The sequence below is a fragment of the Grus americana genome, chromosome 10 (assembly GCF_028858705.1).
Source record: "Grus americana isolate bGruAme1 chromosome 10, bGruAme1.mat, whole genome shotgun sequence".
Lineage (NCBI taxonomy): Eukaryota > Metazoa > Chordata > Aves > Gruiformes > Gruidae > Grus > Grus americana.
This window is the reverse complement of record NC_072861.1, coordinates 1,848,827-1,861,763: the sequence shown is the minus strand read 5'-3', so window position 1 is coordinate 1,861,763 and position 12,937 is coordinate 1,848,827. Positions and strand designations below refer to the sequence as shown.

General features: G+C 60.7%; 1 protein-coding gene across 7 annotated transcripts; it reads left to right on the top strand.

Annotated features, from left to right (window-relative positions):
- Positions 1 to 198: 198 nt before the first annotated feature.
- On the top strand, positions 199 to 11,993 carry GRAMD2A (GRAM domain containing 2A). 7 transcript variants are annotated; one of them, XM_054837444.1, is made up of 16 exons: positions 199 to 258; positions 1,006 to 1,186; positions 1,298 to 1,374; positions 2,534 to 2,696; positions 3,232 to 3,293; positions 4,025 to 4,138; positions 4,746 to 4,803; positions 6,090 to 6,162; positions 6,250 to 6,353; positions 7,098 to 7,196; positions 8,165 to 8,236; positions 9,180 to 9,242; positions 9,948 to 10,104; positions 10,363 to 10,462; positions 10,564 to 10,671; positions 10,949 to 11,993. In XM_054837444.1, the coding sequence occupies exons 4-16, from the start codon at positions 2,601 to 2,603 to the stop codon at positions 10,950 to 10,952; spliced, it is 1,110 nt and encodes a 369-aa protein (XP_054693419.1). In that variant the 5' UTR covers positions 199 to 258; positions 1,006 to 1,186; positions 1,298 to 1,374; positions 2,534 to 2,600; the 3' UTR covers positions 10,953 to 11,993. The 7 variants fall into 7 exon arrangements, with proteins under 7 accessions (XP_054693419.1, XP_054693425.1, XP_054693423.1 ...); XM_054837450.1 differs by lacking the exons at positions 1,298 to 1,374; positions 2,534 to 2,696; XM_054837448.1 differs by lacking the exons at positions 2,534 to 2,696; positions 3,232 to 3,293.
- Positions 11,994 to 12,937: the final 944 nt, after the last annotated feature.

Sequence of the window (12,937 nt, the reverse complement as noted above, 5' to 3'; positions counted from 1 at the left end):
GAGCGCAGCCCGGAGCTGCTGCCGGTAGAAGTGCCCGCGGTGCCTTTAAGAGGCGGAGCCCCGCTGGGCTCCGCCCCCTCCCGCCAGTGGGCGTGGCGGGAGGAGATCCGAGCGCGGCGGCGGGTGGAAGCGACCAATAGGGGGCCGCGGCGGGGGCGGGCCTGGCGGCGGGTGGCCAATGGGCGGGTGCCGGGGCGCCGCGAGGAGGTTGGGCGCGCGGGGCATGACGGCGCCGGGCAGCGCGGGGCCGCCGCGGAGGTAGGGGCGGGCGGCGGCGGCGGCGGCGGGGGGGCCCCGGGCGGCGGGGGGGGGCGGACACGGACGCGGCTCCGGCAGCCGCAGCGGTCCTGGGGGGGGCGGCCGGGAGGCGCGGGGCGCGTCGCCGGGGAGCCCGCTGCCAGCCTTCGGCTTGCCCCCGGCCGGCTGCCGCGGCGTCGCACTCTGAGGGGAGCGCGGAAACACTGAGGGTGTCGTTCCCCCCTCCCCCCCCCGTCTCCTTCTCTGCCTGAGGGGACGAACCGGGCCGGGGGGTCCCGCCGCCGCCCGTCCCAGCAGCCGTCCCGAGGGGAGGCTCGGAGACCGGGAACTGGCCCCGAGGGCTGCTCCGGCCGCTCCTTGCCGCGGCCCCCGGCGTGGCTCGGTGCTCGGGGGGGGGGAACGCACCGAGCTCCCCCGGCCCATTGTCCCGTCCCGTCCCCCCCCCGCTCCTCACCGGGGCCGTGAGGGGCCCGAGGCCGGGCCCTCTCCGTAGCGCGGCGCCCGGTAAAAACCAGTATCCCGGGACCCGCAGGGACCGAGGCCTTGGCTCTCACCCCCCGCTGCGACCCGCCGGGCGTGGGGCCCCCAGGGACAGGCGGTTCCCCGGGGCGGGGGGGTGGGACGGGACCCCGGGGCGGTATCGAGGGAGGCTGCCCGCAGCCAGAGCCCGGGGCGCGGGGATCTGAGGGGACGCGGACGGCTCCGTCTCTCCCTCCTCTCCTTGACCTCCTGCCTCTCTCCTGACAGCGCCGCCCGGGACCGGCCGCTCCCCTCCAGCATCCCCGGCGGTGGCTCCGCTCCAGCAGCCAACACACGGGATTGAAATGACCTTGAAAGCCGGGAACAAGGGCAGCTCGCCGGATCCCGCCCGGGCTCACTCGGGCCGAGGCAGCCCGGCCGCAAGTGCCTCCCTCCGGTTCAGATCCTCGTTCGTTTGGTTTTAGTTGGGGTTTTTTTTGGGGGGGGTTTTTTGGGGAGGCGAAATCCCTGGCTCTCCTGCCTCTGCTGCCTGCTTCACCCTCGCTTGTGCCGGTAGCAGGGAAGGGATCCAGCGAAAATCAAACGCCGACGGACGGGCTTACGCCGGACCGTTTCCAGGCCGGATCCCAGCGCCGCGTAAGAGAAGGGAGATGCCGATCCGGGAGGGAGGGAGAAGTGCCGGGCTTCGTCTGGCAAAGCCGCAGCCTGGGAGGCGAGCTGGGGATCTCGGGGAGCCTGTGTGGGCAGGGAGGGGGGTGTCAGCGCCGGTACGGCGGGCAGGGGGTAGGCAGGTCGCCAGCAATGTTTTCCCTTTGCCAGGAACTCCTGCGCTCGCCCGCTCTCCCTCATCTCCGGGGCTCTGCGTTCCAACTGTTCTTGCTCTGCTTGTAGTTTGGGACGCTCGGTGTGGCGATTTTCCTGCAGGAGCAGCTTCCTGCTAAAAAAATTCCTTGAGGAGGGTGATGGTATGAGCTGCTAGAGAGTATTTTCCTCCCTGTGCCGGCGCTGGAAGCGGCTCTTGGCAGGGAGATCTCTCTGTCAGCTGTGCCTGGAGCCCAACCTTATCTTATCCTGTGCTCTGGATCTCTGTCCCTGCCACATCTGGGAGCCGGGACGGAGCGAGATCTGGGGAGGGGAGACCAGGCAACCGCTGGGGCTGAGGATGCTCCTCGCAGCCCCCAGACCCTCCCTGGAGCAGCCCGGTGCCAGCGCTGTGTCCGGAGACTGTCTGACCTGGGACTTGTCCCTGGCGGTGACCGTGAGAGGGAGAGAAAACCGGGATGGGACCGTGCAGCACTTCCAAGTGCTCTCTAGCCTCTGACTCTTCTCATTTTGGGGGATTTCTGTGTTTTTGGTGACTTTGGGGGGGGTGTTTCCTCCATGCCCACACCTCAGGCAGTGGGTGCCCGTCCCCTGTGCGGTGCCCCTCAGCATCAGCCCCCGTTAGGGCTAAATCCGCTCGCCCGGATTAAGTGGCACAACCGCTTGGGGATTTAAGGGATGATGTGGGGGAAGCCGGAGCGGGCTGAGCTCTGGAGAGGGAGGCTCTGGAGTGGGTCAGAGCTCCTCTTCCAGCACGGAGGCAAGGGAGGGGAAGGCTCAGGTGCCTCCATGATGCGAGTTTCAGCTTCAGGGCAGCGTGGCATCACCTGGCAGAGGGTGTTTGTGGCGGGGGGCTGCCTGTCCTGAAGGCATGGGGTGTCTGAGGAATCAGGCAGGGAAAAAGCCTTTTGGTACGATGCTAAGGGATGTTATTTTGGTGCTTTTTGTCAGTAGAGCCTCCCTCCCCTTCCAGATGCATCCTATGACCTGAACTTCTAAAGAAAACCCCACAACCTCGGTGTGTTCATCCCGTCCCCGCAATGCTCGGGCTCTCCGACCGTGCGGGCAGCTCGTTCGCTTTGTTTTTCCGGGATCCAGGAGCTCGTTCCCAAGCCAGTCCTGACTGCACGGCACCGGTGACTTGCGTTTGGTTTTTCTGCAGCCCTGCGCACGTGCCACATCTTGAGGGAGCATCCCCCGTGCCACCGGCTGGGATTCAGCCCAGCTCCGTCACATCAGGACAGCGTTTCGGTCGGGCCCTCGAGGCTGCGGGAACACGGGGGCTCACGCAGCTTCGACTCTCGGGCCGTTTGGGTGACGGGTGTTGGGGTGCAGCACTGCCGTCCTGGCTCTCCCCAAGCCCATAGGGGATTATTTAGATGGGTTTCCCTTTGGATAAACCCCTCGGAGCGGGAGCAGGGAAACACGGGGCAGCACAAGAGCCCCTCTCTTTATTTAGGAAGCGGTTTGGGATGGCTTCTCCGCCTGGGCTCTGCCGCACCGCCACGGCATTGTCCCTGCAGGCACCGGGACGCTCTCCAGCTCTGTGCTCGTCCTGCCTGCTGGCGCTTATCCTGCCCGCTGCCATCCTGCCTGTCCCCCACCTGCTCCGGCATCACCTGCTGCCCGTTGAGCCGAGCTCTTTTCCCATGAATAATTTCCTCTCCGTAGGTCTGGTGGCTTCTTGCCGTCTCTGCTGTGCTGCCGGAGCCTGTATCATTGCATGCCTGCCGGTGAGCCTCGGCGTGCACCGGGTAATCGTGGATCAAGGCTGCGGTGTCGGTCCCCTGGGATCGCTCTCTGCTTTGGCTTTTGGTGCCAGAAGCGCCGCAGCATGGCAATCTCCAGTCGCGGTTTGCCGAGGGCGGAAGTGTCGCCTTTCTGGCCCGCCGGGTGATAACCTCCCCTGTGCGGCGCTAGGAACATGTTTACTTTACCTGTCGTAGCAGATAAGCGCCTCTGATAAAACTCATGATAGTAAATAACGGGCTTGAACAAGAGGGGAGCAGTTAAAGGAGGGAGTTGGTGCCTGTGGCACGGGTTCTGCCCTGGGAAGATGGTGTTTTGCCGACCCGGAGGAGCAGACCCTGGCCCTCGCTGGCTGAAATCTCCATCGCCCCAGGGAGTTCCGTAGACTTGTGCTTTTCCCATCCCAACCTCCATCTCTTGAGCACCGCAGTCTGGGAAGAGGCTCTGCTTTGGAGGGTGTTATCCGAGGCAGCGCGGAGGGAGGTGGTGAGCGCCAGGGAGTTCCTGGCAAGAAATGCCCCTTTTTTTTTTTCCTTTTTTTTTTTTTTTTCCTGCGTGATTTGAGAAATCGCAGAAATATCCTTGTTGTCCTTGAGCGGCAGAGATATGAGCGTCTCTGTGCCGACGGGGATCGAAGGGAATGGATTTACAGCTCCGAAACGCCTCTCTCCCCTCTCTCCCTTCCTCTCCGGGGCTAACGGGCTTCTCCTTGCAGCGCCAGACCGATGCATGAAAAAGCAGCTCCCCTGAAGAGCCCCGAGCCCATGCACGGCCGTGAGAAACTGGAGGCATCGCACAAGGAGAAGAGTTTGGATTCCCTCGACGGCAGGTGAGGGGCAGCGTCACTGTGGGGTCCCAGGACTATTTGGTCTTTTTTTTTCTCCTCCTGTTACCACCTCCAGCGGCATGCCCGCTGCTTCCGGGCCCCCAAAACGCAATCTGATGGCTGGGAGTGGGCGCAGGGGGGTCCCCTCTTTGTTTTCGGCCTCAAATATTTAGGTCTATAAAAGCAGGGAGGGGAGAGGGGTTTGGGGAAGGGAACGGTAGTCCCGCTGCTGAGGTTTTTGGGAGGATTTCACTGTCTCTGGTTTCTCCCTTCATGTGCCCGCGTGATGGATGCACGGCCGATTCCGTCCTCCTGCCCTGGCACGTTCCCAAATTCCCATTTGTGCTTTCCCTGGGGAAACCTTGAACTCGGCCGAAGCTGCCCATCGCCGGCTCCTCACCGGGGGCAGCTCTGGCCTCCGTTATTTAACCTCAGCAATACCAGATGCTACGATAAATCACCCAGACATCTGAAACGCGGCTTCCCAGGGTCTCTCTTCAATCCTCTGCATCTTGCCGTGTCTCTTCTTGCAGCACACGTGTTTTTGGGAGCAGGTGAGAGACCTGGGGCTCTTCGCTTACCCTGAGCATTATTATTTTTGTCCTTCCAGCCTCCACCTGAACGAAGCCCTGAAGGATGAAGACATCAAGAAATGCCACCGGGAAGTGGTAAGTCTTCGGCTTCGTGAGCGAACGGGCTGGTTCATTGTAGGCTGACCCGGGAGGAACCCACCCAGGGTCTCAAACGGGGGCTGCGGGAGCTGAAGCAGCTCCATTCCCACCCGTTTGAACCTTTTTTGGTTGTTCAAATCATGCCTAAAGTGGGGCTTTTCAGTCCATCTACAAACAAGAGACGCTCTGGAAGAGGAAGGAGCGGAGGGACGAGGCGTTTTGCCTTTTCCCGTGAAGAAGATGGAGGAGAAAAACATTTTGCCGACGATTCAGAGGCATGCGGGAGGGTTACGGGGTTGGCAACAGGTTTGTGCTGGGACCGTGGGGTGTTTCGTGGTGGTGATGCCACAGTCTCCTCCCCGTGTCCCCCTGAAACGCTCCCACTGGCACCCCCGCCATCCTGGCGTCTCTCTGGGGGGGGGGCATCTAAGCCGACCCCAGGTGATGCTGTGCCTTGATCCTCTTAGGCCCGGCTCATCCGGTGACAAGGTGCGCGGAGCAAAGGTGACCTTGTCGCCACGGGCAGGAGGGCTCTGCCTGCAGTGCTGCCGGCAAAACTGCCTTGCTGCCGCACGGCCCTTCGAGCTGTGCCGGATCTCTCCGTATCCCGGCAAAACATCTCGCCCCTTGGATTTCAGGTGGCAGCCGTCACCGCTGCGGGGACAGCCGTGTCCCCGGGGAGTACCCCGAGATCCGGGGCACTGCCTGCTCCGGGACAGGGGGCACAAATCTGCCTGCGCTGCCTTACGGGACTAATCGAGCAGATTTAACGCAAAGCGCTGAACTGCTTTTGTACAGAATTATTTAAGGACGAACTTGCCGAGCATCCCGCCGCGGCTGCCGACAGGCTTTGAAGAGGCACCGGAATATAAATAGCTGGATGGCGCGGCGCGATGGGCGCAAAGCAAGTGTTGTCACCGTGCCCCGAATAAGGGAAGAGCTTGAGGAGGAGGAGAGAAACCGCTGGGCAAAATAAATTGCCTGCGGATGAGCCCGGGGAAAAACAAGCTCCTCGCAGAGGCTCAGCCTCCTTGGATAAACTCTAGATATTAGGGGAAATGTTTATTTGGGAGGATGGCACAGCGTTTTCTGGGAGCTGGATCATCCAACCCTCCTCTGGCCCTTCGTCCCCGCTGTCTCCAGCCCAGCGGGACCCCGCTGCGCCGGTCCCGGGTGCGGGGAGAGGGAATTTTTTTGCAGGAGGGTGGTTTTTTTAGTTTTGGTTTTTTTTCTTTGGGTCTTCTTATCGGCAAGGTCACCAGATAACTTTGCTTCATTTTCAGGCTGCTAGCAAGTACAACTCCCAGTACCACAAGCTGTTCAAGGACATCCCGACGGAGGAGAGCGTGCTGAAAGGTGGGTGGCACGGCAAGGGACGGGCACGGGGGGGGGACGGCAGGATCCGGCAAACGGATCTGCCATGCCCTTCTCTCTGCCTTGCAGTTTGTTCCTGCGCCCTCCAGAGAGACATCCTCATCCAGGGAAGGCTTTACATCTCCCCAAACTGGCTCTGCTTCTATGCAAACCTTTTCGGGAAGGACATTAAGGTAACGTGGGGGCCAGCCCACCCCAGTCCCGTAGGGCTCGTAGCCCAGGCCATGCTGCAGCCCGCTTATCCCCTCCCGCACCCAAATACCACCAAAATCGCCGTCAAAAGCCTCCGACGCGAAGGCTGGGGAAACCAAATATTGGTTTGGTTTAAAAGTCCCTGATGCAAAACCTCCTACAAGCTGCAACAGCGTCTGAAGGAAGATCAAAGGTTTCGGAGGTGGGGGGGGAGAGATTTGAATCTCTCTTGGCTTTTCTTCTTGATTTACAATCTGATGTTTCCCCCGTTATTCTTGTGGCTGACGGGGATCTTGGGGAGAGATGACTTCCTTTAAAAACTGGGCTGAAGAACTGAATTATTTATATCAGCCGCTTTAAACAAATATCTGATGGAATTACAGGATTTCAGTGAAGTTATCCTGCCATAAATTACATCCTGCCTTATTTTTAACTCTCCCTGGGTTTGCAGGGGCTCTCTTGTGGTGGGTCTTAGGGAGACTCGCTGAACGATGCCTTCCCTGTGATCCTTGCCGTTTTGATCGAGTAGAAACCGCCTTCAAGCCGAGATTAATGCAGGGGGTGCCGCGACCTTTAATAAAACCAAGCTGTCTCGCTGAAACGCCGAGTCCCGGCGTCGCTGCTCTGCTTGGGGCGTAATTACGACGCGCGTTAAATCTCCTCCTTGCGAAAGAAACTCCCTGAGCTCTCGCCGTGCCCGTCCCCGTGTCTTTTTTGCCCTCCAGGTTGTGATCCCGGTGGTCTCCGTACAGCTGATAAAAAAGCACAAGACGGCTCGGCTGCTGCCCAACGGCTTGGCCATCACCACCAACGCCAGCAGAAAGGTAACCGCCGGCGCTTCGAGCATCGGTACCCGGCCTCGTCGCAGCAAAACCGCAGCCGGGGGATGCCCTGATCCAAGTCGGGTGTGATTTGAGAGGAGGGAACGAAGCGATTTCCGTCTCCGGCTGAAAGTGGAGGCCGGTTGGGAAGTGAGCGTGGTTCTCCGTGCTGGCAGCTGGCCAGGGCAAACACCACAACTTTGCTTTTGTTTCTGAATTTCGCTTTGTTTCTGGGCAAAGCGAAGCCCAAGTGAAACTCGGCCAAGCCTAACGAATCCCTGCCGGGCTCAAATAAAACCTTTAAACTTCTTAAGCGCAAGCAGGGGAAGGGTTTGGGCCAGGGTTCAACCCCAGCTGGCAGAAAACTTGGTTAAGGAGATGGATTTCCGGTTTTTAAATCACGTTGGGTGTCGCTGACCACGGTGAGCTGACGTAGTCCTGCTTGGTGTGTCCGAGTCCTCGGCTGCCGCTCGTGGCAGCGTGCGATGCCCGTCCCCTCCCAGGGAAGGGGGTTATTCCTGCAGGATTTTGGGAGGCATTATTCCTGCGGGGTTTTAGCAGGGGGTGGGACAGGGCAGGATTTGGGTGTTCAAAGCGATCTGGTTGCAAGGCTGTTCCGTGTATCGCGTGGGCTCTGCGTGGGCAAGGCGAGCACTGCCCCGTGCCCCCTCGTGCTGATCCGTGGGGACATTTTTGCTCCTCCCGGCTCCGTTTGCTGCTGCGTCCCCTCTGGGCTGAGGGCAGAAGGCCCCATGGGGACAGCAGCTGAGCGAAACCGGCCCCAAAAAAATCTGGTCCAGGATTTAGCAGGCTGCAAAAATAGCAGCGGGGAAACTCTGCAGGGAGGGATGCAGCTCCCGAAGGAGGGGGAATTCAAGGGCAGGACGTCTCTGCCTGTCCCCTGCCTGTAGGGGAACTGGACTCGGGATGGAGGGGAATCTCTCCCAGCAGCTTCTCTCTTTCTCTTGCAGTACATCTTCGTGTCCCTCATCTCGCGCGACAGCGTCTACGACGTCCTGAGGAGAGTCTGCACGCACCTGCAGGTACGGCCGACGGCTTTTCGCTAGCCACGAGCTCCCTTTGGGCTGCATCTCGGCGAGCAAAGCTCTTTGCCATCTCCATGAAGGTTTTGACTGCTCCCAGAGCCCTCCCTGATGCCCTGCTGCCTCTTCTCTGCATCCTGGCTCTGCAGCAAGGGACAGGAAGAGGGGCAGGAGCCGTGCCATGGGCATGTCCTGTCCCCGTGAGCTGCCGGTGGCCTTTTCTGGGTCACAGATGACGGAGGCAGAGCCGGGAGTTTCTGCTCTCTCCCAGGGCGTGTATGTGAATTATTTATAATCTGGTAGTAATACTAGTTCTGCCACTCCGCGCATCACTGCCTTTTCCCCAGATCTAAAGTTTTAAGGGGAGGAAAAATGGTACGAAGTAAAAAAAAAAAAAAAAAAAAATAAAAATTTTGAATTAAAAAGCCCAAGGACGGAAGAAATCCATCAGCCCTTGAGCTGGAGAGGAGGGTTGCTGGGACATTTTCTTCTCCCTGCCTTTGAAGCACGTGGGAAGCGGTGCCGAAGCCCTTCCCCGCCCGGAAGGGTGGCTGCCAGCTGTGCCAGGGTGGTGATTTGGGTGACTCAGCCCCGTTGATGAACTGGAGAATTTATTCTTTGAAATATGCTGGGCTCTGCCCAGATATTCTCTTTTTTTCTTCTCCCCCTCGATGGTTTATCCCCTCTGCTGGGAGCTGAGACTGGTGCAGGAGCCCTCGGCTCAGATGTGGCCCTGTGGGGTTATTTATCGGCAGGGGGAAGCAGCGATGGGGTGCCCCGTCCACCGCCGGCTGCTTTTCTTTGGCCCCAAAATCCCCATGCTTGGAAATTTTTAAGCAGCTGCTCTTCATAGACTCACCAGAAACATCAAAATTCAATCTTCTGGCTTGGGTTGAAGCAGGGAGAGGCAGCGCCGTAACGCCCATTTCTTTTTCCTCTCCAGGTTTCCAGTAAGAAGAGCTTGAGTTTGAAGGAGCTGACGGAGGAGCCCGACGCCGTGTCACTGGTGAGGCTCGGGGCAGCTCTGGGAGGGGGAAGGACCCCCACGAACTCACCCCGTGGGCCGGAAAGCGGCCGCCCGGCCCCCTCGGTGGCTTTAATCCCTTCCCGGCACGCTGAGGTTTGGCCAGCAGCCGAGTTGGTCCTCTCCCCTCGCTGCTGACGAGGCTGCAGAGGGAAAAGCCTGCCGAACCGCGGTGTGACCAGGGGAGCATGACGGATCGCATCCTTCCGCCTTTGGAGCACGGCAGGGCTCGGCTCTGCCCGCGGTGGCTGCGTCCCCGGCCGACGGGATCTGTCCTCACCGTAAAATGCTGTTGGGTGGCCTCTCCCTGCCCCTGCTCGGTCATGAAGCCGTCGGCGTTGCCCCCAGGCCGCACGGGGATGCTGAGCAGGGTGTCCCCCGTGGGCTGGTGGCCCTGTGCATCGGGCTGGGTGCAGGAGGTGACAATTGGGGTGGCCTTTGTGGGCCGGTGGCAGCGATCAGTATTCGGGGCAGGCGTGGGGTGCGTCGGCTGGTCTTTTCTATGGAACCTGCGTCCCCATGGGGCTGTTGTGGAGGACCAGCTTCCCCGTAGGATGATGTTTTGGTGGTCGATGGAGATGTCGTAAGGTTCGAGTCCGAATCTGGCCCCGCAGCGTCCTCGGTGCTGCCGGTTTCATGGGAGAAACTGCCGTCGGCGGCACGGCTCACCCGGGGCTGTTCCCGCAGGAGGTGATCGTCCCCGAGGGCAAGTGGAGGAAGGTGTCACCTGCCTCGCTGTCGCTGTCGCTGCCGGACGCCGACTACCAGTGCATCCACCGGACCTCTGTCAGCAGCCTGAGCGCCAAGGAGAGCTCCTTCACCTCCGAGGAGCCCCTGGTTTCAGGTGAGGGCTGCGTCCGACCCTGTCCCGCACACTGTGCTGGGCATAAACCTCCGTAAATACGTGTTCATCCATCCTCCGCCCTCGTGGAAGGGATTTCTGCCTTGCAGACGAGCAGGGTCGAGGCTGGGAGTCGGTGACGGGGTGTCCTGCCTGCGGGGTCTGAGCCCTCTGCGTGTACTTGGAACAGCGTTAGCCCGTGAGGGAGGAATATTTGATGCTTGAAGGTTCCCAGTTGCTGATTCTTTGCTTGCGTTTCAGAAAGTGCAATAAACACCGAGGAGGAGCTGGAGGTGGAGCAGAGCTGCGTGGCGGAGCTGCGACCTTCCGACTACCAGCTCCTGAAGATCTTCATCGTGCTGTAAGTGTGTTGAGGGCGGCCGCGGCACGGGGAAGCTACGCCGGGAGCGTCTGTCTCGACCACCGGCCGCTGAGCGCTTGCGTTTATTCCTCTGCTCCCAGCATCTGCCTCCTGGTCGTGTCCTCCTCGTACCTGGCGTTTCGCATCTTCCGTCTGGAGCAGCAGCTCTGCTCTCTGAACCGGGACTACCTCTCCCGTGGGCACAGGAGGTGAGGGACCCTCGGGGACACTTCGGGTCACGCCCGAGGCTTTCACCTTGGGGAAGAGGTTTCCTTGTGGATTTGGGGTGGTTCCCTAGTTTTAGGAAGCACCAGGGCATCTCGGTGGAGCTGGGCCGTTCCCTGGGACTAACGCGACCGCGGGCATCAGCAAGGGATGGACAGGAGAGGATTCCTTTGGGTTGGGGACATGGGGGGAGCCTGTGGGGCCTGGGGTACGGCACCTCCGCGGCTGCTCGCCCCGTCTCACCCCGCTCTCTGCTCGCAGGTGACCATTACCCCCAGCGCTGGCTGAGAACGGACGCTGAGACGGTGGATCCCGTGGCCGTTGCACATGGCCCGGCTTTTCCTCGGCCAGTAAAATGGGACCAAGTATCTTCTCTCTTCCTACTGGCGCCCGCTGCCGGCGGGACCGCCCGGCCAGCTCACGGCCACCGGTGCCAACTCCCTGTCCCACTAGAAACCCATTTTTTTCCCCGGGACGCCGCTGCGCCGTAGCACCGGACAATGGCTCGGGGCTGCTGAGCACTTGGACCTCCCCTTGCTGCTAAAACGGGCATCGTTTTTTATTCCAGACTTGGATTTTTCTTGTTAAAAGATGACTTTAGGTTTACCGAGAACTCCCAAAAAGGCGGATGAGTTGCCGCTGCTGCTCTGGGTGCAGCCCGGGCAGCGGCTCTGGGCTGAACCAGCCTGTTCGTCCCCATCTCTGTACCCCCTGGCTGTGGTCAGACCCCAGGGGTCTACGGGGAGAAAGGGGCCACCAGCCCCGTGGGGCATCCTCTATCCCAGCACCCAAGGGTGGGGGTACGATCCAGGGCCCCTCCTTCTCTGCTGGGCTCCGTACCAGTCCCCAGCCCGTCTCTCCTGGAGCAGCGGGGCATCTCGGGGTGCGTGCACGCGTGCGTGTGTGTCCCTGCAAAGCACTTTAGGGTGTCGTCCCCCCCCCGCCCAGACCAGGCGTCCTCGCTGGGGACAATGCTGGACCAAGGCTTCGTTAACCCTGCTCGTCTCGTTAAGACGTCCCGAAGGGAGCCCGTGGCTGGCAGTGATGAACGCGTCTGTGCCCCGGTTCGTGTTAACCTCGTCACCGCGCGGAGCCGAGTCCCGTGGGATTTATCCCGCAGCCTGCCCCGGGAGCGTGCTGGGGCGGCAGGTGATACCTGTGCGATTTATTTTGATTTTCTTTCCTATTTTTTGGGAACTACAAGTGCTGATTGGGCCAAATCCCCGCGCCCTGGGGAAGAGCTCGGTGCTCGCTCCAGGCTCGGAATGGCTTTTAAATGAAAATAAAACCAGGATTTTCTAGTACGCCCCCGTCTGCTGCCGGCATCCTTGCGGCTGTGCCAGCCTGCGAGCCCTGAAATTGGAGTACCCCAGAATCTGGGCTGTCCCGGTGCCCCTTCATTGGCCACGTGGATTACATGGGGACAGCCCCGTCCTCGCGTGGGTTTTGGGGGACGGGTGGCTTTGCCTTGTTCCCCCTTTGGGACAGCGCTGAGGCTGTGCAGCCCCTAATGTCGCAGGACAGGAGGGATGCTGCGTGGTCCAGCGCTGCCGGGATGCTGGTGGGTGCTCAGCATCGTTTCTTGGCACCAGGGAACCCTGCGTGTCACCCCGGCTGTGCCGGGGAAGGTGGGGGTACAGCAGTCTGGGGGTGCAGCCCTGGATGGGGCAGGGGGACCGGGGTGGCTTTTGGGGGGACACCCAGGGCCAGGGATGCTCCGGGTGTAGGGGACGGGGAGGTTGTTTTCACTAGATGGCAGCAGAGACCGTGCGATGTGACACTCGAGGTGGTGGCGGCAGGGCCACCCTGGGGACAGCGGATGCCTGGGGAGGGTGCTGAGCTGCAGGCACATCCCGCTGGGGTGCGCAGGGTGAGCCTTCCTCCTTCTCCTCCCCGAACACCGGTCTGGCTGCTGACATGAGTTTGGGGTTGGTTTGGGTTTTTTTTTTTTTCTAAAAACAAGTTGGTGCTCAACGGGTTCAACCTCAAAGTGGGGCTTGTGGCCCCAAAAATGAGGTACAGAGATTTAGGATTAGGGTTATTTTGGTCTCGTGCGCCCAGCCTGGTGGGTTGTTTTTCTTTCGGGTGCTTCGCAGCACCCGATACAAAGCGAGCGCATGAGGGCCCTTGTCCCCGTGCCGAGCCCGGGGCCAGGCGTGTGATGGTGGTGACGGCCACCTCGGCTCTTCTCACGGCTCTTTGGTTGAAGCCAGCGCTGGGACAGCCTGTGGGTGCAGCTGGCTGACGCCG

Excerpts from the sequence above, each read along its gene's own strand:
- GRAMD2A (XM_054837444.1), top strand. The coding sequence starts at position 2,601 with ATGCTCGGGCTCTCCGACCGTGCGGGCAGCTCGTTCGCTTTGTTTTTC. Across the intron at positions 6,354-7,097 it reads TTTTCGGGAAGGACATTAAG|GTTGTGATCCCGGTGGTCTC; the intron begins GTAACGTGGGGG and ends TTTGCCCTCCAG. Across the intron at positions 7,197-8,164 it reads CCACCAACGCCAGCAGAAAG|TACATCTTCGTGTCCCTCAT; the intron begins GTAACCGCCGGC and ends TTTCTCTTGCAG.